Consider the following 22078-nt stretch of genomic DNA (forward strand, 5'->3'; position numbering starts at 1 on the left):
TGTTCTTTAGAGCCTTTATTGCAAGTAACGCCCTGCTGGAGCTGCCCGGCTGTGAGGTCACTGGGGTCACTCTGGGGTCACTGGGGTCACTCTGGGGTCACTGGGGTCACTCCAGGGTTACTCCGAGGTTACTCCGAGGTCACGCAGCCGCTGCCTTCTGCTTGTAGGTCGCCATCATCTTCTTGATCTCAGCGATGGCTTTGCCAGGGTTCAGCCCCTGCGGGAGGGGACGGTCAGCGTCCCGGGGGGACCCAGCCCCAAAACTGCTGGCACTGACCCCCAAAAATGCTGGCACTGACCCTCACTCCCACCACAAAGCTCCCCTGGGGCCACTGACCCCCAAAACTGCTGGCACTGACCCCCAAAAACGCTGGCAGTGCACCTCATTCCCACCCCAGAGCTCCCCTGGGGGCACTGACCCCCAGAACTGCTGGCACTGACCCCCAGAAGTGCCGGCATTGCCCCTCAGTCCCACCCCAAAGCTCCCCCAAATCCCTCCCTGTGAGCGTGGGGAGAACCTGGAACGGGATTCCCAGAGAACCTGGCTGCTCCTGGATGCCAGGACTGGCTGGAGCAACCTGGGCCTGTCACCTCCCGGTGTCCCAGCACTGCCACCGTCACCTGTCCCCTCCCTGTGTCTCCCCCCGGTGTCCCTCCTGGTGTCCCCAGTGTCCCCTCCCTGTCCCAGCTGTACCTTGGGGCAGGTGCGGGTGCAGTTCATGATGGTGTGGCAGCGGTAGAGCGAGAACGGATCCTGCAGCTGCGCCAGCCGCTCCTCCGTGAAGTCATCGCGGGAGTCGATCATCCAGCGGTACGCCTGGGGACAGTGACACCGCCGGTACCGCTGGTACCACCAGGACTGACACCGCCGGTACCGCCGGTACTGCCCGGTACAGCCAGCACTGACACTGCTGGTACCGCCCGGTACAGCCAGCACTGACACCGCCGGTACCGCCGGTACTGCCCGGTACAGCCAGCACCGACACCGCCGGTACCGCCCGGTACAGCCAGCACTGACACCGCCGGTACCGCCGGTACTGCCCGGTACAGCCAGCACTGACACCGCCGGTACCGCCCGGTACAGCCAGCACTGACACCGCTGGTACCACTGGTACCGCCCGGTACAGCCAGCACTGACACCGCCGGTACCGCCCAGTACAGCCAGCACCGACACTGCTGGTACCGCTGGTACTGCCCGGTACAGCCAGCACTGACACCGCTGGTACCAGCTGGTACCGCTGGTACTGCCCGGTACAGCCAGCACTGACACTGCTGCTACCGCCCGGTACCACCGGCACCAGCACTGCTGGCACTATAAATACCGGATTAAATATTAAAATAAAAATACTATAAATACCAGATTAAACACTAAAATAAAAATAGTAAAATGTAAATATTAAAATAAAAATACTAAGATAAAAATAAAATTCTAAAATAAAAATACCATAAATACCAAATAAAAATAGTAAAATAAAAATAGTAAAATAAAAATAGTAAAATAAAAATAGTAAAATATAAATTAAATACTAAAATAAAAATAAATACCAAAATACTAAAACAAAAATACTATATAAAATAAGAATACTAAAATAAAAAGAAATACTTAAATACTAAAATAAAAATACCATAAATACAAAATAAAATACTAAAATAAAAATACTAAAATACTAAAATGAAAACACTAACATACTAAAATAAAAATTAAACACCAAAATAAAAATAAATCCTAAAATACTAAAATAAAATAAAAATACCAAAATAAAAATACCAAAATAAAAATACTAAAATACTAAAATAAAAACACTAACATACTAAAATAAAAATAAAACACTAAAATAAAAAGAAATCCTAACATACTAAAATAAAATAAAAACACTAAAACAAAAGAAACAATAAATACTAAAATAAATGCAGTTATTCTGTTGAGCTCACCCCACCTCTGTGCCAGGCCGGGTGCCAGGGGCTGTGTCCTCACCTGCATGAGCACGGCGGGGCCCAGGTACTTGTCACCGTTCCACCAGTAGCTGGGACAGCTGGTGCTGCAGCAGGCGCACAGGATGCACTCGTAGAGCCCGTCCTGCCACCACAGGGGACACGGTGACACGGTGACACGGGACCCACCCCTGGCACCCGCAGGACAACCCTCCCAAACCAGGAGCTGGGACAGCAGGGAAAGGCACGGCCTGGAGAGGAAGGGGAAACTCCCGGGATCTCCTGAATCCCTGCCTTGGGATCTCCTGAATCCCTGCTCTGGGATCTCCTGAATCCCTGCTTTGGGATCTCCTCCATCCCTGCCTTGGGATCTCTCCTGAATCCCTGCCTTGGGATCTCCTGAATCCCTGCCCTGGGATCTCCTCCATCCCTGCCTTGGGATCTCCTGAATCCCTGCCCTGGGATCTCCTGAATCCCTGCCCTGGGATCTCCTGAATCCCTGCCTTGGGTTCTCCTGAATCCCTGCTCTGGGATCTCCTGAATCCCTGCCCTGGGATCTCCTCCATCCCTGCCTTGGGATCTCCTCCATCCCTGCCTTGGGATCTCCTGAATCCCTGCCCTGGGATCTCCTGAATCCCTGCCCTGGGATCTCCTGCATCCCTGCCTTGCTCCCAGCCCATCCCTGCCAGGACAGTGCTCTGGGATCCTGTCCCACACTCTGGGATCAGGTCTGGGAATGGGAATGGGAATGGGAAGGTGATCCTGTCCCACACTCCGGGATCAGGTCTGGGAATGGGAATGGGAATGGGAAGGTGATCCTGTCCCACACTCCGGGATCAGGTCTGGGAATGGGAATGGGAATGGGAAGGTGATCCTGTCCCACACTCTGGGATCAGGTCTGGGAATGGGAATGGGAATGGGAAGGTGATCCTGTCCCACACTCTGGGATCAGGTCTGGGAATGGGAATGGGAAGGTGATCCTGTCCCACACTCTGGGATCAGGTCTGGGAATGGGAATGGGAAGGTGCTGCGGGCTCAGGGCTGCGCGGGGAGGGTTTCACCCAGGAATTGACCAGTTTCTGTCGGTCCTCGATGGACTGCAGGTACTGCTCCTTGCCCTCCTTGGACTCGTCCTTCTTCTTCAGGTAGGGCTCGATGGATTTGTACTGGGCGTAGAAGTTACTCAGGTCCTGGGGCAGGAAAACAGGGATCTGAGGAGAACCCAAAACACCCCAAACCCCTCCTTCCAGCCCCACCCCTCTGCCCAACATCCCACCTAAACCACCCCGAATTTACACCCGGCCGGGAGGTGACGTTCCCTGCCCGGACCTGCCGCATTCCGGGCCACCTTTAGTCACGGGGACCCACCCAAGGGACACCCTTGTTCGTTAGGGACTTTTGGATTTGGGTTCTTTTTCCCTTGGAGCTGAGGATTGACCAGAGGGAGGCAGTTTTCTCTTGCTGGGTCTCAGTTGTTTATTCTTTCCTTATCAGCATTACAAGGTACAAGGAGCTGTGATAGAAAAGGGTAAAATGGCCAACAAAGATCCTCTTCAAGGTCTTTTCTATGTCCATTTACCCAATTAACAGATGCCAGCTAAATTATTTTTATTATTTATTTTAAATTTAATATATTTATATTAATATAATATTAATATATAATATTTGATATATTCTAATATATTATACATTATAATTATTTTATAATTATAAATTAATTTTATTATTTGTTTTAAATTTAATATATTTATATTAATATAATATTAATATATAACATAATATATAATATAGTATATAATATATATTATATATTATATATTATAATTATTCTATAATTATAAATTAATTTTATTATTTATTTTAAATTTAATATATTTATATTAATATAATATTAATATACATAACATAATATATTATATATATTATAATATATTGTAATATATATTAATATAATAAATATATTTATTATATTTATTTGACCCAATGCCCCAACACCTGTGTGCTGCACCGTGGCATTTTCTACCCAATCACTCACTACCACCCAAAAACCTCCAGGAGAAGAACATGAGGAAGAAAGAAGAAGGACAAGAGACAACACCCTAAATCCTCCACCTTGTCTCCTGCTCTCTAAACTGCTTTTTCACCCAGTGATTTAAGAAACTTTTTAATTTACACACTCACACTTTTCCTACCTAACTTTAACATTTGTTCTCATGCATCACCATGAAAACACGCTCATGAATTTTATATTATACGAAATTCAGTGTTTTTCTGGATCCTAGAACTAAGCATTAAAAACAAGGGCACACGCTGTGGATCTCAGCCTCCAACAGCCCCTGACCCTGCTGGCAGCTGCCAGGCCCTGCCAGGGAGCTGCACTCACCGGCACCAGGTCCTTCACCACGTACATGTGGGGCAGGGGGTAGATTTTGGTGACTTTGTTGAGGTCGCTGTCGATTTTCTTGATGCAGGCCAGGGTGTTGCCCCCGGCGATGTTCATGGCGCAGGAGCCGCAGATCCCTGAGGAGGGGGGGAAAGCAGAGCAGGGGGTGGGATTCTCCATCCTGGCCCCCTCCCCAAAAAAACACAACAGCACTGGGGAAACGCCACTCGGTTCTTCCAGCATCCCCCAAAAAAAATCCCATTTCCAATCCCAGGGTGACATGGGTGGGATCCTCACCGCCCAAAGGGGGGAGGAGAGCAGGGACACAAGGACAGGGGCACAGAGGGAGGGAGTGACACCTCTGGAGGGGCCCCAGCCCCTCAGAAAGGGGTTTTTCCAGGTGTTTCCTCCCAGGTGTTTTCCAGGCAGCTGGGAACGGCTGCAGAGCCGGGACCACGCGCCTGCGGCAGGAGGAAAGGGCAGGAGGGAACCAGCCCGGCCTGAAAATCTCTCCTGTCCTGGGAAAATATTCAGGGCAGTGAATTCCAGTGGATTGGGAAGAGTTTTGGCTGCCTGGGAGCCCCAGCCCGTGCGGAATTCCTGCCCTGCTGTGCAGATTCCAGAGGAAACGCTGCCTCGGGAGCGCTGCTCTCCGTTCCCATGCCAGACAGAACAGCTGCCCCGAGACTGCCCCTGCCTGCAGCCACACCTCCTTATTCCAGAGCCATTCCAGCCAGGAATGCTCTCCCACAGCCCCAATCCGGAGCCATTCCAGCCAGGAATGCTCCCACAGCCCCAGTCCAGAGCCATTCCAGCCAGGAATGCGCTCTGCCAGCTCAGCAGCCCGGTGTGACCCGTGAATCAGGAGGTTTTCCCAGGAAAAGCCTGGGAGCAGCCACAACCCCAAACCGTGGGTGCCCTTTCCCTCGATCCACCCCTGCCCTCAGCCCCAAGGGCCAAGGAGGAGATTCCTGGAGCTGTTCCTGGAAATCCAGAGCGCTCTCCCAGTTCCAGCCAGTCTGATTTCCACAGCACCCATTCCAGCTCCCATTCCAGCCCTGCCCTCTCTCAGCCTGGAATCTCCCCCTGGATCTCCCCACGCACTTGGAGGCGGCAGATGAGCTGGGAAGGGAACTGGGACAACTGGGAGCTGTGGGAGGAATTCCTGGAGCTCAGAGCTGTGCTCCAGCCTCGCTCCTGGCTGCAGTGGGGCTGGGAGGGGAGGGGGCTCTGAGCTCCCTGGGGGATTCCAGGCGGGAATTCCCTGTCCTTACCCTCCCTGCAGGACCTGCGGAAGGTCAGCGTGGAGTCCACCTCGTTCTTGATCTTGATCAGGGCATCGAGCACCATGGGCCCACACCTGCGGCACAAACCCCGGTCACCGGCAGGGATCCCCTCTGGGGCCAGCCCTGCGTGTCCCCGTGAGTCACAGGGACACACTCGGGGACAACTCCTGTCCTTTGACACCCAGGGCACCACCCAGGGATTGTTCACTGGGACAAAGCCACCCCGAAACTGGAGCTGCTGCTCCGGCGGGGTTTGGGCAGGGTGGATCCTTCTGGAAGGGTTTGGGGTGGATCCCTCTGGAGGAGCTCCTGGGGATGGTTTGGGATGGATCCCTCCGGAGGAGCTCCTGGAAAAGAAGGGTTTGTGATGGATCCCTCTGGAGAAGCTCCTGGGAAAAGTTTGGGATGGATCCCTCTGGAAAAGCTCCTGGGGATGGTTTGGGATGGATCCCTCTGGAGGAACTCCTGGGGATGGATCCCTCTGGAGGAGCTCCTGGGAATGGTTTGGGATGGATCTCTCTGGAGGAGCTCCTGGGAGAGGTTTGGGGTGGATTGGTGTCCTGCTTTTTTCTGCTTTTTCCTGGGATAACAGCCACGGTGGCTGCTCAGTGCCAGAGGGGAGCAGCCCCTTCCCGGCCATTCCCTGGAGCTGGGATTGCTCCCGGGCCCCATTCCTGAGGGACACCCACTTGTTCAGGTCCACCTCGTAGGTCTGCATGCGGGGTTTGTCCCCAGGCTTGTCGGGGTCCCATCTGTAGATGGCAAATTTCTTCAGCCGCGGCGCCGCCGCTGCCGTCTGCGCCTCACGGAGCACCTGGATCCAGGGAAAAACAGCCTCAGATCTCCCCAAATTCAGGGAAAAAACAGCCTCAGATCCCATCCTGGATCCAGGGAAAAAACAGCCTCAGATCTCCCAAAATTCAGGGAAAAAACAGCCTCAGATCCCATCCTAGATCCAGGGAAAAAACAGCCTCAGATCCCACCTGGATCCAGGGAAAAACAGCCTCAGATCTCCCCAAATTCAGGGAAAAAACAGCCTCAGATCCCATCCTGGATCCAGGGAAAAACAGCCTCAGATCTCCCCAAATTCAGGGAAAAAACAGCCTCAGATCCCATCCTGGATCCAGGGAAAAGCAGCCTCAGATCTCCCCGAATTCAAGGAAAAACAGCCATCCATCCCCAATTCCCACACATCTCCCTCCACATCCCACAGCTCCCCTTTCCCTCCATCCATCCCAAATTCCCACAGCCCCTTCCAGATCCCACATCCCCTCTCCACAGCTCCTTCCCTCATCTTCTCCCACCTTTCTCCCCAGCTTTTACCTCATCTCCTCCTGCCTCCAGCCCCTCCCGTCCATCCCCGATTCCCTCACATCTCCTTCCACATCCCACAGCCCCCATTTCCCCACATCCATCCCCGATTCCCTCACAGCCCCTTCCACATCCCGCGCTCCGATTCCCCCCGCTCCCCCCTCACACTCCCCTTTCTCTCCCTCCCCTCCAGCCCCCCCGGCCGCCTCTGCCGCGCCTCCCCTCGCTCCATTCCCCGCTCCCCGGTCTCTCACCGCCCGCGGCCCGGCCCGCAGGAGCCGTCCGGGGACTCCGCGTCTCAAGGAGACTCCGACCGCGGCCGCCGCCATCTTGGCACTGCGCACTTCCAGCCGCCCCGGAAGCGCCCCCGCCGCCGCCATGTTGCGCTCTGACGGGAAGGGGGCGCCCGCCATTTTGAGTGTGGCGGCGCTCTCAGGGGGCGCCATGTTGAGTGTGGCTGTAGGGCACAGCAGGGTGGCGGGCCACGATGCTTAAACCGCCCTATTTCTTTATTAAAATCCGCTTGTTTTCTCTCCATTAATTATCAGCATCGTTATTTTGCGTGGAGGTACCTGTGGTGCCAGCCGCCTCCTCCAAGGGGACCTGCTCTGGTGCCAGCGGGGCAAAGGGTGGGCGCTGGGGAGCGAAGAATCCAGATTCTCGCTTCAGAAAAGAGAGCTTTTCCCACCAGATTAAAAGCTCTCCAAGGTCCCTCCAGGATCAGGTCCAAGCTGTGACTGATCCCCACCTTGTCCCCAGAGCACCGAGAGCACCAGGGCCACATCCAGCCCTTCCCTGGACACCTCCAGGAATGGGGACTCCAAATCTCCCTGGGCAGCCCCTGACAAAATAAATGCTCCTCCCTTGGAAACGATGTAACTTTCCTAACTAGTTTTTAATGAGCTGTCATAATTACCTGTAAGCAGTGCCACTTTTAGCCAGCACAAGTTAAAACTTCTTCACGGACTCTTCTATTTTGATCATTAAATCACTGAATCAGGGCCTGAAACCTTGCGTTTGTTAAAGCTAACCCTGACAAACCTCAATAAAACCAAAGGGATTTGAAGATTGGACATGTGGGATCTTAAATCTGTGGCGCTTTAAGGACAGAAGATACAGAGTAGATTGAGGCCTGGAAAACTGGGTATTCCTGATTGAAAAAGAAGAGAAAAAGATAATAAAAGAACTAAAGAATGTGGCCCGGCATGGCATGAAGAGTGAAAAAACAATAACCAATATTGGACAGAATGCTAATCAATGAAAAGAATTATTAGAACCCACGACCAGTGCCTTCTTTGTTAAAAACATGTAAACAAATGAAAACATTTTGTATTGATGTGGAGGCTGGAGCTCTGTCAGCCACACACAAAAGGCTGAGGCTAAAGTGATGCCTGACTCACCAGCACTACAAAAACAGCATTAGAGACAATTTCGGAGGATTTTGGTAACACCTCCACCCCTCCTCACCCCTCCGAGCCCTTCCCCTCCCTTCCCCTCCCAGTTACTCCCTACGATTATCCAAATCCCCGGCTTTTTCCTCACAGCAAATTCATTTATTAAGCAAATCGCACGCAACACACGCTGGGGGCAAACACGGAAGGAGGAGGCGGAAGAGGAGGAAGAGGAGGAAGAGGAGGAGGAAGATGAGGAAGAGGAGGCCTGGCTACGGCGTGAAGTGCCACCACTTGAAGGCGAAGGGCCGGCGCTGGACGCTGGTGCCGCAGCGCACCTCGCCCAGGCTGCCGTGGTAGGAGGCCACGTCCTCCAGGAAGCGGCAGCGCAGCCCCAGCGGCTCCAGCAGCGCCCGGATCCGCCGCTCCAGGCAGCACTCGCCGCCCGCCACCGGCCCAAACGGCTTGGGGATGCCCAGGTCCCTGGCCAGCACCATCATGGTGACCTGTGGGGTGACATCAGGGGACAGTGGCATCAGAATGGGTGACACTGAAGGGCTTGGGGATGGCCAGGTCCCTGTCCAGGTCGATCATGATGACCTGCAGGTGACACCAAGGGACAGTGGCATCAGAATGGGTGACACTGAAGGGCTTGGGGATGGCCAGATCGATCATGGTGACCTGCAGGTGACACCAGCAGTGTTGGGATGGATGAAACCAAAGGAAAGACCTTGGTCCCCCTCCTCAGCACCACTTTTTGCGGCTGCCCTCCCTCAGGATTCCAAACCCAACAGAATCCACCCTTTTTTATCTTTAAAGCACGCCTCACCCCTTGCAATTTCACCACTTTTTTCCAAAATTGCACTGCAAGCACGAGAAAGCCACCAAGCTGTGTTACACCTGTGTTCATCCACACCCACCTGGATATATTTCCTTTTCCTAGACAGCTGGGGCGTTTTTTGTGGGAAAACTTTGGGGAAAATGTGCCTCTCACCTTGCAATTTCACCACTTCGGAAGGGTTTTGCCTCAAAACCCCAAAGCCACCCCAAAGCTGTGTTAGACCCGTGTTTATCCTGGAGATATTTTCCTTTCTCAGGAAAACTTTGGGAACTCATCCTGGCTGACTGAACTAATTTTTTTGGGGGATGACCCAAGGGTGGGAATCCCCCAGTACCGTGTTGGGGAAGTAGGGAACGGCTTTTCCCTGCTTGTCCAGCTTGAAGAGGGCCGGCAGGTCGATGATGTCCTCCTCCAGCAGCCCCAGCTCCTTCTTGAGGATATCCCTGTTCCAGTCGATGCAGCGCTGCCGGGGACGGAGCAGAGCCCGGATTCCAGCGCTCCCCGCGGGGTTTGCGCCACGCCGGGGTGGTCGCTGCCAGAAATGGGGTTTGTGACCCGGGGGTGTCAGGGATTACCTGGACGTACTGGTTCTGCTGCGCCAGGGCGTCGTTGGAAAGGACCTTGTTGATGGTGACGCGCTTGGTGTCTGTCCCCGAGTACCCTGGACACACAAAACACCCTCAGCAGCGCTGGCGGGAGCCTGGCTTGAGGTGGGGTAAAGAGATGGGAAAAGCCTCCAAAATCCAGGTTTCTTGAGGCTGGGGTCAAAGCTTGGGAAGATGAAGGGGAGGAAATCTCTGCCCGTTGGAAGGAACATTGGAAAGGCTCCATCCATCCTCCTGCCCAAGGGAATCCGCTGGATTTCTCCAGAGTATCCCCCTCCATGGGGTCACCCCTGCTCTGGGGACCCCCTCAGTGACCAGAGGAACCCTTGGAGACACGGGGACCTCCTCCCAGCCCTGCCACGGATCAAAATCACAACGAAAAGGAAAAAAACCCGGTTCTGATCCGCCAGTTGTCCCTCTCCATGCTGGAGCTCCGTATCCTTGGAGACACGGAGACCTCCTCCCAACCCCGTCGTGGATCAAAATCACAATGAAGAGGGGGAAAAAAATCCAGGGCTAATCTGGGGGGTGACATGAGAGCTGCCAGTTGTCCCTCTCCGTGCTGGCATTTCCAGAGGCTCCATGCCGGGGCAGCAAACATCCCTTCCACGCAGGGGCCTTTATCCCTCCCATCCCACTCGATTCCCGAAATAGGGCTGGAGGAGGCTGGGGGCGGCGGGCAGGCATCCCGCTGAAGGACAACCAGCCGGGGAAAAATGTCCCCGCGTGTCCCCGGCTGTGCCACCGAGCACTGTCCCCTTGCCTTTGAACATGGTGGCTTCTCCCTGTCCCTCCTTCTGCTTCTCGCGGAAGAGCCGGTAGCAGGCGGCCGGGCTGGCCAGCAGCATCCGGAATCGCTGCGGAAACACGGCCGGGGTCAGCTGCGGCCCCCCAGGGACTCGCTTCTGCCAAAACCTGAGCTGAAACTCCCAAAAATCGGCTGTTTTTGCTGTTATCCAGCGCCTCGTTTCGCCCACCGAGGGTTTGCGGGCCTAAATATTCCTTTTTGGAGCTATCTGGGTCAAGGCTCGGTTTCCATGAGGGAAAAATTTATGTGAGAAGCAGCCAAAGCCGTGACAGAGGGAAGAGAAAGGTTCTGAAGACGTGTGGGCATAAATATTCCTTTTTTTCGAGCCATCCTTGTCAAGGCTGGGTTTCCCCGAGGGAAAACTCCATGTCAGAAACAAAAAAAGCCATGTGAGAGGGAAAAGAAATGTTCTGAAAAACCTCTGAGCGGCCACAAACCCCAGGGGAACTTCAGGCTGGAATTTCTTGGATACCTTTGGATCTTTTCCCTCCTATTTGCGGTCATCAACACCCAGGAAAATCCCCTTTTTAGCGCTCAGATCCCTCGTTTTGGGGCGGGGGATGAACCCCAAGCGAACACCGGCTGGGGGTGCCGAAGGAACGGGGTTTTCCCGGCGGGATTTGTGTCCCGGAGGAGGAGCCCCGGGGCAGCACGGGGGGTCTGGGGGTACCTTTTTGTCAGAGGCAGGGACGAAAGTGACGAACTCGTTGACGTTGCCCACGGCCAGCCAGTCGGAGTAGAGCTCCACGGGCGCCTGGACGCGCTGGGCGAAGAGGAAATCCCGCACCAGCCTGGTCATCCTGCGGCCCGCGGATCTGGGGGGAAATTCCCGTCAACGTCTGCCTGGATACTCGGATTGGGAGAACATTCCCATCAACATCTGCCTGGATTCTTGGATTGGGAGGATATTCCCACCAACATCTGCCTCGATTCTTGGATTGGGAGGATATTCCCACCAACATCTGCCTCGATTCTTGGATTGGGAGGATATTCCCTTTAATATCTGCCTGGATTCTTGGATTGAGTTGACATTCCCATCGACATCTGCCTGGATACTCGGATTGGGAGGATATTCCCATCAACATCTGCCTGGATACTCGGATTGGGAGAACATTTCCTTCAATATCTGCCTGGATTCTCCGACTGGGAGGATATTCCCTTTAATATCTGCCTGGATTCCTGGAATTCCCACCAACATCTGCCTGGATTCTTGGACACAAATTGCCACTGAGTTGGAGGAGCCCGGGAGCCCTCACCCTGCCCAGGCAGTGTCTGACTAACCCAATAAACCAAATTTTGGTGGGCGCTTGTTTCGGGGCTTTCCGAGGCTCCCAAATCCGCTTTTCCCAAAGCTGCTCTTCCCCGCTCTCTTACGCAGGGAAGCTGCTGCCGATGAGGATCCTTCCCAAGGGATACTCCTTGCCAGCCACGGACACAGGCGGGCTGACCTCCACGTTCCCGAAGGAGTCCAGGCTGGCCACGGCCTCAACCAGGGGCTCCTTGTGCACGTAGCCGAAATCGGGGCCCTGGGGAAAGAAGAAGTGCCCTGAAGCGCCTTCCCCCGTGGGGATATCTCCAAGGGATCGCCCAATCCGGCTGTTTTCCATGCTGGGCTCTCCCAAAACTCCCCATCCCAGAGTGGCCCTGGCCCTTTTCCTCTGCCCAGGAGCCCGCAGCGATGTCCCCGTGGTTTTCTCCTCCCGAGGGGTGGGTGAGGACAGCGAGGGCACAGGGAAGGCGGGAGGAGAAAGGTCTTGGGGTCATGGAGGTGTGGGAATAATCGGGAGAGCCTGGGCCTGATCTCCTCTGTCATCCCACAGCCAAGGTTTAAGTGTCCACGTTAAACCAAGGTTTAAGTGTTCATGTTAAACCAAGGTTTAAATGTTCAGGTTAAACCAGGGTTTAAATATTCACATTAAGCAGGACCAGACCTCCTCTGTCATCCCACAGCCAAGGTTTAAATGTTCACATTAAGCCAAGGTTTAAATGTTCAGGTTAAACCAAGGTTTAAGTGTCCATGTTAAGCAGGACCAGATCTTCTCTGTCATCCCACAGCCAAGGTTTAAATGTTCACATTAAGCCAAGGTTTAAATGTTCAGGTTAAACCAAGGTTTAAGTGTCCACATTAAGCAGGACCAGATCTCCTCTGTTCTCCCCAGCCAAGGTTTAAGTGTCCACATTAAGCCAAGGTTTAAGTGTCCACATTAAGCTAATTAGGCAGCCGGGAGGGAAGCTCCTGGCTGGCTCTGGGAGGGAGGTGAACTCCAGCCCCCAGGGTGACTCTGCCCTGGGCTACGAGCCACCCCAAGGCCTGCCTGGCACTTGAATCCTGCTTAAGCCCTGATTTCCAGGATTTATGCCCAGTGCAGGGGTAATTAGTGCTCAGCTCACTGTGCCAAAGCCCGGGGGAGTGTTAAAAACGGCAAAACCGGCAGGGATGGGACCCAAATCCCACTTTTCCTGCGCTCCGGTTGGAGCCGATGCAGGCCCAGAGCACACGGGATGGGATCAGGTGTCCGTGAGGTTTGAGTTAAATCCCGGTCACTCATCAGGGTTGGGTTTCCATGGGGATAACCCAAATACACAGGGCCGGGAAAAGCGAGCAGGGACACCCGGGGGGTGCTTCCACCCGGAAATTCCCGTTTTGAGCCCAGGGTGTTTGGGGACGCTGGGATAGAGGGAGCACGGCTTTTCCCGAGGCTCCCGCTGCGGTTTTGGGGTGCGTTTCCACGGGACGGCCGGGATCAGATCCCTTTTTCTCTGGGTGCTGAGGGAGAGCCTGAGCAGCAACCACCTGCTCCCGACTCATTTCAGCTTAATAAAACCACGGAGCCGGCCTGGTTTCAACTGTCAGGGCTCTGGTTCATCCCGGGTTTGAGGGTCACATCCAAGTCCTATCAGTTCCACGCTGATTTTGAGGGGATAATTCCCTCCCGTCTCCTTTTTCCCTGGCATGGGCTTCCAGGGGCTCATGACCCGTGCCCATGGCACGGGGCTGAGTATTCCTAGCTGGAAAATGAGATTGGAAAGGTCGGGCGGCGGATTAGGGCAGGCTTCAAAGCAGAAATTGGAGGATAATGTGTTAGCAGCTCCCAAGGTTGAAATTGCTGCCCTAAATATGAGGCAGAGCAATTCCTAAAGAGGGCAGATCCCTCGTTAGGATTCACTGGATGACTCCGGGACTGGATGTTCCCATGCCAGGCATGAGAAAGGATGGATTCCAGCGCTCCCCAAAGCCCCCAGCCTTCCCCAAAGGGACAAAAGCTGGGATTTGTCCTCGTCTCCTGTTCCTGCTGGGGCTGGGGCTGCTCCAGAGCCCAGATGGGAGTTGGGGACAGCGGCTCCGAGGCGGCCTGGGGGTGTCCTGCCCTTCCCCCGTGGGGATATCTCCAAGGGATCACCCAATCCGGCTGTTTTCCATGCTGGGCTCTCCCAAAACGCCCCATCCCAGACTTGCCCCGGCCCTTTTCCTCTGCCCAGGAGCCCGCAGGGATGTCCCTGCCACCGGCTGCGTCCCGCTCTCTTCCGAGGAAGCAAACTGACCCTTTCCTGCTTCCCTTTCCTGCTTCCCTTTCCTGCTTCCCTTTCCTGCTTCCCTTCCCTCTCCCGCCTGGAAGCTGCTGGATTTTCCCAGGCAGGGAGGAGGAAGGGAAGAAGCAGCCCATCCCTGGGAGGAATCCCAGAGCTTGGCAGGATCATTCCCGGGGCAGCAGCTCCTCCTTTCCCCTCTGGATCAGAGGTTTCCTGGAGGGTGAGGCTGGCGGGGGGATGAGGGAATGGAGGCGGCTGGGAGGAGGGAATCTCCCTGTGGAGCATTCTGCTCTCATTTTCCAGCCAATTCCACACCTGGAGCCGAGGGCAAGGAAGGTTTTGGAAACGTGGGCTGGGCAGGAGCCCTGGGAGCTGCTCCGCAGGGAATTCAGGGAAGCTTCTCTCACCAGCAGCTCCTTGACGGGGAGCTGCTCCATCCCTCTCTCCCGAGGGGAGTCCAGCACCACCGGGAAGCTCTTGTGGGGAGCGTGGGTGTAGCCGAGCTCGATCTCATCCTGAGGAAGGGAGGAAATCCCGCGTGGGGCACGGGCAGGGAAGGGTTCCCCCGCTTTTTGGAGCCCCCCTACCTGCATCCAGCGGTCCCCGCGGTTGATGTAGCCGAAGCAAAGCTTCAGCTTGCAGCCAGCCTTGGCCACCAGGCTCTGGATCTCCTTAGTGAACAGGTAGTTGTCCTTCATGCTGGAGGAAAAGATGGGAAGGGTGGGAAGGAGGGAGATTCCCTGTTCCCAGCAGCGGGGGGCCGGGGAGGCGCCAGCTGTACCTGCAGACAAAGAGGTTCAGCGGGGGCAGCGTGTTGGGGGTCATGATCCACGGCGCCACCCGGAACACCACGGTGTCCCTGAAGATCGGCGAGTGCGGGATGCCCTGAGGGAGCCAAGCAGGGATCAGGGACGTTCCTCCCCCCCAAAACACCCTCCCCTGAGGTCATTCTTGGGATCAGTTAGCGGGATCGCTCTCCCTTCCAGCACCATCCCAAGCTCCTGGGCGCAGCCTCCCATCTGCCCCATTTCCAGGAGTTCCTGGGAGTTCCTGGGAGTTCCCGGGAGTTCCCGGGAGTTCCTGGGAGTTCCCAAGAGTTCCCAGGAGTTCCCAGGAGTTCCCAGGAATTCCCAGGAGTTCCCAGGAGTTCCCAGGAATTCCCAGGAATTCCCAGGAGTTCCTAGGAATTCCCAAGAGTTCCCAAGAGTTCCCAGGTGTTCCCAGGTGTTCCCAAGAGTTCCCAGGTGTTCCCAGGAGTTCCCAGGTGTTCCCAGGAATTCCCAAGAGTTCCCAAGAGTTTCCAGGAATTCCCAAGAGTTCCCAAGAGTTTCCAGGAGCTCCCAAGAGTTCCCAGGTGTTCCCAGGATTTCCTGGGAGTTCCCAGAAATTCCCAGACGTTCCCAGGAGTTTCCGACCTCGGCCAGCGGCTCCAGGAGGCTGACATGGATGGACACCAGCCCGGAGAAGGTCTCGTCGGGGAAGCGCAGCCCCTCCACGAAGAAGTGGAGCTCGGCGGCCCCGCCGGGGTAGGGCACGGCGTGGAACAGCTTCCTGCGGCCCAGCACCTGCACGTAGCGCTGCCCGAAGAAGGGATCTGCCAGGGAAAGGAAACACGGAAATCCCGAGGTTTATCGGGATTCGCGCCTGCCCGAGGAAACAGGGCTGGGGTAACCCAAATATGCACGGGAAAGGTGAGCAGGGCCACCCGGGGGTGCGGGTTTTGAACCCCGGGTGTTTGGGGACGCTGGGATAGAGGGAGCACGGCTTTTCCTGAAGGCTCCCGGTGCGTTTTTGGGGTGCGTTTCCGCGGGATCCCTCAGATCTCTGAGGAGATCCAGCTGGGAGAGGCACCTCGAAGCAGGAGTTGAGGGGCTTGGAATTTTGTCGTGGACCAGAGGGATGAGGGGAAAGGTCTCAGCCTTTCCTTACAAACACACCGAGCTGTTTGCCGCCGCTCCTTTGCCGCGTGGACTTGGATAAAGGGCTTTGTGTCCCCCCTCCCTCTGCCTGTTCATCTCCAGAGTTTCCCAGGTGATGGAAAAGAGGGAAAAACGGGGGGGAAATGCTTACTCTGCACATGGAAGACCCCGACTTTGTCGGCGTTGTTGACGGAAATGGAGAGGACGATTTCATACCCCCGGGGCAGGCGCTGGGGCCCCTCTGTCCTCAGCACCATCTGAGCCAGGTCCAGCAGATCTGGGGGCAAACGGAGCGAATCCAGCCGTGTTTTCCACCTTTTCCTCCTGGGGTTTGGATCTCCTCCCCAAAAACCCGCTCTTCCCTCGCCACCTGGCAAACCCAGAGCTCGTGCCCGGCAGGCCGTGACCCGAACGCCCTTTTCCCTTCTCCCTGCCCATCCGTGACCTCGGGACGCCGCCGGGCCCGGCTCCGCGTGCCTTGGGTTTTCCAGGAACGGGTGGGCGGATTTCTGGCCGCCGGCCTCGTGCCTCGCCCCGCGCTCCTCTCACCTGCGTGAAGCATCCCTGGCCCGCTCCCCGCGCCTGCCCCCGTGCCCTGCCCGGCTCCAACGAGTTGGCGCGGCATTAATCCCGCAGAAATTCCACGTGGGAAGCTCGCAGCCGGTGGGGAGCAGCTGGCTCCTGGGAAAGGTCACGGAGAGGGGACAGTGGGGATTTGGGGGCAGGGGTTTTGGGGCGCCGTTACCTTCCCTGTTGAACACCTGCTCGCTGTCGCAGTCGGAGGGTGGGATGAAGGGGAACTCCTTGTCACAGCTGACCAGCAGGATGGCCCCGTGTCCCTCCGGTCCCCAGGCCCAGCTGGCCTAAAGCACCGCCGGGGCTCAGCGAGCGCGGGATCCCCCGAGCCCGTGGGTTTTCCGTGGGGTGGGGGGAGCTGGAGTACCTTGTTGGGGCTGTTCTTTTCCACCACTCCATCCCGATCCGCGTCCACGTCCAGGGAGATCCCTGCGGGGACAGAGCCGCCTCATCCCCGGGCGAGGGGATGGGGTGCCACCCCCCCTGAGCCAGCAAACCTGCCTTTGCTGTCCCCAGCCCTGCTCCGGGCACGAGGGGACAAGAAGGGGCTCCCGGCGCTCCGGACTCACCGACGCCGGTGAGGAACACGCCGGCTTGGTTGATGGGCTTCCCTCCTTCTGCGTAAAAGCTGACGGTGACCTGCAGACCCCAAATCCCGCATTGGGCCGGGATGTTCTCCCTCCGTGGACGCCCTGCTCCCGGGATCCCCCTCCTCCTCCTCACCTTGTTGTCGTTGACCTCGGAGCTGGCCCGGCTCATGCTGAACCTCAGCACCGTGCCCTCGTCCAGCGGCCACCGCGTGCCGGCGCCGGACGCGGCCTCGGGCTCGGCGCGGCCGCGGAACAGCACGTCCACGCTGACCCCTTCCGTGTGCTTCACGCCAAAGGCCACGGCCCCGGCGGGGGCCGCCCTGCCAGAAACACCCGGAATTCTCAGGGATCTGCAGGGCCAGCGCAGAATTCCCGCTGGGATTCATTCCGCTGCCCAGAACGCCGCCAAGACCGGGCACGCCGGCGTCTCCACGCTCACCGCTGGCACCTTCCTGCCCTGCTCCTGCCTGGCAGCTGGAATCACCCCGGGTTCAGGGCCGGTTTAGCCCCGTGAGTGTTTGCAGCCACGGCTGTGGGGAAGGATCTGTAATAATCCCAAACAACCCGGCTTGGCACTTCCAGAAATCCCTGTTTTTTCAGCACGGTGGTTAACGGCTCCTCCAAACGCCGTGGCCATCCCTCCGAGAGGCTTTTCCACGGGAAACTCTCATTTCTGGGGGATTTCACCCGGCCCCAAAGCCGTCAGCGCTGCCCTGCTCCCCGTCCGATGTGCCCTTGCTCTTCCCCTCTCTCCTTTTCCCAAATTTCCCTGCCTTTCCAGGTTATTATTTTTGGGCTCTTTGCCCCGACACCCGAGACCTCGCGTTGATCAGGTTTCTCGGATGCCGCTGGTCCCGCCAACCCCGCACCCTTGGCAAGGCGGGAGGAAATCCAAGCTCTCCTCCGCTCCCGCCTGGGTGTTCCTCAAACCCTTAAATTGCTTGTAATTACACATGGAAAAACTGGTTCGGTTTCCTGGTTCCCTGGATCTGGGGATCCCACTGGGAAGGGATTTGGCCTGGAGAGGTGCCAAGGGAGCTGGGACTGCGCTGCTTGGCTTGAATATCGAGGTTGGGGTTTGTAACAGCAGCACTGACCAGGATCGAGCCTGGAATGAGCTTTTCCGCCTCCTTTTTCCCTAGGGGGTGGGAATAACTATCCCCAAGTTCAGCCATGGGTTTGTGTTAGGGAAGCGGGGTTGGCGCCGTGGGGATTTCCCACTTTCCCAAGGTTTTGGCCGTGAGATTTTCTGTTCTTCCCTTATTTTGCAGTCCCTGCCTGGGCTCCTGCTCATCCCTCTGCCCTCCAGCAGGATGGGGTAAATCCAGGGATGTTCAAAGCTTTCCAGGGATTTGTGCAGCTCTGCAGAGCCCGGGAAAGGTTTTGCCCGCAAATTGCATCAAAACGGTTGTGGGGTTTGGGAAAGCAGAGGGAAAAACCAGGAGCAGGGATTCCCAGCAGGAAAAACAGGGTTGAAAGGTGAGGAGAAAGGTGAAGGTGGAGGAGGAAAGGAAATTTTGTGGCTCCCACTCATCTGTGGAGGTGGAAGAGGCTGCCCAGCAGCTGTGGGGTTTGGGAAAGCAGAGGGAAAAACCAGGAGCAGGGATTCCCAGCAGGAAAAACAGGGTTGAAAGGTGAGGAGAAAGGTGAAGGTGGAGGAGGAGGAAAGGAAGTTTTGGGGGGGTCCCACTCACCCATGGGCACGGGTGTGGATGTGTCTGCCCAGCAGCTGTGGGGTTTGGGAAAGAGCAGAAACGAGGAGCAGGGATTCCCAGCAGGAAAAACGGAGGAGCAGGGATTCCCGAAGGGATAAACGGGGGGAAAGCGAGGAGGAGGAGGGAGGGAGGGAGGTTTTGGGGTCCCCCTCACCCGAAGACGTCGGCGCGGATGTGGCTGCCCAGCACGCACAGGGCCTCGATGCGGTTCCCGTGCTGCAGCCGCAGCGTGCGGGGCTCCCCCGGCATCTCCCCGGCCATGGGCACCGCCACCTGCTGCTCCTGCCCCCGGCCTCCTCCTCCTCCTCCGCCCGGAGCTCGCGGGGCTGCGGCGGCAACCGGAGAGAGAGAGGGGGCGGCTGGGCTGGAACCTCTGACACCTCGGGAAATGATCTGGGGGGAGGGAGGGACGGACAGGGACGGACAGGGACGGATGGACAGGGAGGGACAGGCAGGGAGGGACAGGGAGGGACAGGGTGGGATGGACAGGGACAGACAGGGACGGACAGGGTGGGATGGACAGGGAGGGATGGACAGGGATGGACAAGGAAGGACAGGGATGGACAGGGAGGGATGGACAGGGATGGACAAGGAAGGACAGGGATGGACAGGGAGGGACAAGGAGGGACAGGATGGGTTGGACAGGGTGAGAGGGACAGGGAGGGAGGGACAGGGACAGACAGAGGTGGACAGAGATGGATGGACAGGATGGATGACAGGGTGGGATGGACAGGGAGGCACAAGGAGGGACAAGGATGGACAGGGTGGGATGGACAGGGATGGACAGAGATGGATGGACAGGGAGGGACAAGGAAGGACAGGGAGGGACAGGGAGGGAGGGACAGAGTGGGATGGACAGGGTGGGATGGACAGGGATGGACAGAGATGGATGGACAGGGAGGGACAAGGAAGGACAGGGAGGGACAGGGAGGGAGGGACAGAGTGGGATGGACAGGGATGGACAGGGATGGACAAGGAAGGACAGGGATGGACAGGGAGGGATGGACAGCGAGGATGGACAGCGAGGGAGGGAGGGCAGCTGGCCCCAGGCCTGGCCAGCTCCCAGCCTTGGACAAGCAGCTCCCCCAGCTGTCCCCAGCTCCCGGTCCCTCCTCACCTCCCTGACCCCAACCCGGGATTCCCAACGCGGATTTGCGGCGTTTTGGGACCCGTCCACATCCCTGGGGCGCATTCCACCCTCTCTTTCTGCTCTCTAGGGAAAACCCCTGCCTGCTCCCGCTTTCCCAGCCCAGAGGCAAGAACAGAACTCTCCTTTTTTTTTCCCCCCCCTGCTTATTTTCAAAGGGAACCTCGAAAGCGGTGGCTGGTTTTGTCACCCCGGGCCGCTCCGGAGCGCGTCGGGAGCCATTCCCGCCCACGCTGGGTTTGCATCGTTTATGAACAGCCGCCTAAATATTCATTTTCCAGCCCAAAGTGCTGCCCCAGATCCTGGAAGCCGCAAGCAATTAGTGCAGCAGCAGAGCTCGGGTGGATGTTCCTTATTTCCATTCCTCTCGGGCTTCCCTTTTCCATCCTCTTCCCTCCGTGGGGATGGGTGTCCCTGGGATTTATGGGGATCGTCTCCCTGCTGCCATTCCCCCCGTGGAAAAACGGGGAATGGGGTGGGGTTTGAAGCCCTTCCAGCCCAAATAATTCCGGGATTGTTCTGAGGAATATCCTGGATGGATATCCAGGATGGGAGCTGGGGAGTTCAGGAAAATAGGGAATCTGAGTTGACAGGGGTCATTTAGAAATACCTAAAGAAAACCTGGAAATACCCAAAGAAACCTGGGAATACCTAAAGAAACCTGGGAATACCCAAAGAAAACCTGGAAATACCTAAAGAAAACCTGGGAATACCCAAAGAAAACCTGGAAATACCTAAAGAAAACTTGGAAATACCTAAAGAAACCTGGGAATACCTAAAGAAACCTGGGAATACCCAAAGAAAACCTGGAAATACCTAAAGAAACCTGGGAATACCCAAAGAAACCTGGGAATACTCAAAGAAAACCTGGAAATACCTAAAGAAAACTTGGAAATACCTAAAGAAAACTTGGAAATACCTAAAGAAACTTGGGAATACCCAAAGAAAACATGAGAATACCTAAAGAAAACCTGGAAATACCTAAAGAAACCTAGGAATACCCAAAGAAAACGTGGGAATACCTAAAGAAAACCTGGGAATACCTAAAGAAAACCTGGAAATACCTAAAGAAAACCAAAAAAAAAGTGAAAGAAAAGCAAAATAAAGCTACAGAAGGCTAAAAAAAGCCTTCAGGAAGCGCAGGCCCTGCCGAGCCCAGCGGGATTTGATAACTGGTTTGATGTCTCGCCCTGGTGCCGGTAATTAGACTGACACGGCTCGTAAAGGTTCCCGCCTGCAATTCTGCATGCGGGGTAATTAACGAGCTGTAATTAATGAGCTGTAATTATCGGCTTAGGGAGATTATCAAACTTTCCTTGGCAGAGTGGTGCTGCAGGATGGGCGAGGAGCGACGCCCCGGAGGGATCCGGCTGCTCCTGGGGGTCCTGGGGGTGTCTGGGGGGGCTTGGAACGGGCTGGGGATGGGAAAAGGGAGTGGGATTGGGAAAAGGGAGTGGGGTTGGGAAAAGGGAGTGGGATTGGGAAAAGGGAGTGGGATTGGGGAATGGGAGTGGGATTGGGAAAAGGGAGTGGGATTGGGAAAAGGGAGTGGGATTGGGAAAAGGGAGTGGGATTGGGGAACGGGGCTGGGGTTGGGAAAAGGGAGTGGGATTGGGAAAAGGGACTGGGATTGGGGAAAAGAGACTGGGATTGGAGAAAAGCTGGAAGTGGGGAAGGAAAGAGACTGGAATTGAGGAAAAGAGGCTGGCATTGGGAAAGGAGCTGGCATTCGGGGCAGGGGCTGGAACTGGGAGGAAACCAAAAGCTTTTCCCCCCAGAGCGGGCTGCTCAGCTCCCTGGGCATGATGGACAGGCGGGATCCCGTCCGTCACGCGCCACTTTCCCAGGACAAGCTGTAATTAGGGAGAAGCTCTCGGCTGTGGCTGGGCCAGGTGACTCCAAAGCCTCCTGTCCCCGAGCTGATGGCAGGTGGAGGAGGAAGAGGAGGGAGCGCAGGTACCTCCCAAAACCTCCTGGCGCTTGGGGCTGGGGCCGAGCTGCCAAACCCACCCAGCCCTGCAAGGTTTGGGCCCCTGGGTGCCC

The 22078-nt window shown here is 56.0% G+C and overlaps 2 protein-coding genes across 2 annotated transcripts; both read right to left on the reverse strand.

Moving 5' to 3' along the window:
- Positions 1–8450, reverse strand: SDHB (succinate dehydrogenase complex iron sulfur subunit B). Its single transcript, XM_023940268.2, has 8 exons — positions 7167–8450; positions 6291–6415; positions 5590–5675; positions 4316–4452; positions 3006–3122; positions 1976–2077; positions 695–817; positions 1–217 (listed from the first exon to the last, which is right to left on the reverse strand). Exons 1-8 carry the CDS (start codon positions 7356–7358, stop codon positions 140–142), a joined length of 960 nt encoding a protein of 319 aa, XP_023796036.2. The 5' UTR covers positions 7359–8450; the 3' UTR covers positions 1–139.
- A 125-nt stretch (positions 8451–8575) lies between these two features.
- Positions 8576–19137, reverse strand: PADI2 (peptidyl arginine deiminase 2). The gene is made up of 16 exons (XM_086860909.1): positions 19043–19137; positions 17613–17647; positions 17307–17548; positions 17153–17222; positions 16951–17012; positions 16753–16870; positions 16159–16284; positions 15504–15682; positions 14870–14973; positions 14496–14787; positions 11932–12083; positions 11228–11372; positions 10513–10606; positions 9720–9805; positions 9479–9607; positions 8576–8809 (listed from the first exon to the last, which is right to left on the reverse strand). Exons 1-16 carry the CDS (start codon positions 19135–19137, stop codon positions 8576–8578), a joined length of 2163 nt encoding a protein of 720 aa, XP_086717035.1.
- Positions 19138–22078: the final 2941 nt, after the last annotated feature.

The sequence above is a fragment of the Cyanistes caeruleus genome, chromosome 22 (genome assembly GCF_971803275.1).
Source record: "Cyanistes caeruleus chromosome 22, bCyaCae1.hap1.1, whole genome shotgun sequence".
In the NCBI taxonomy this organism is placed as follows: Eukaryota; Metazoa; Chordata; class Aves; order Passeriformes; family Paridae; genus Cyanistes; species Cyanistes caeruleus.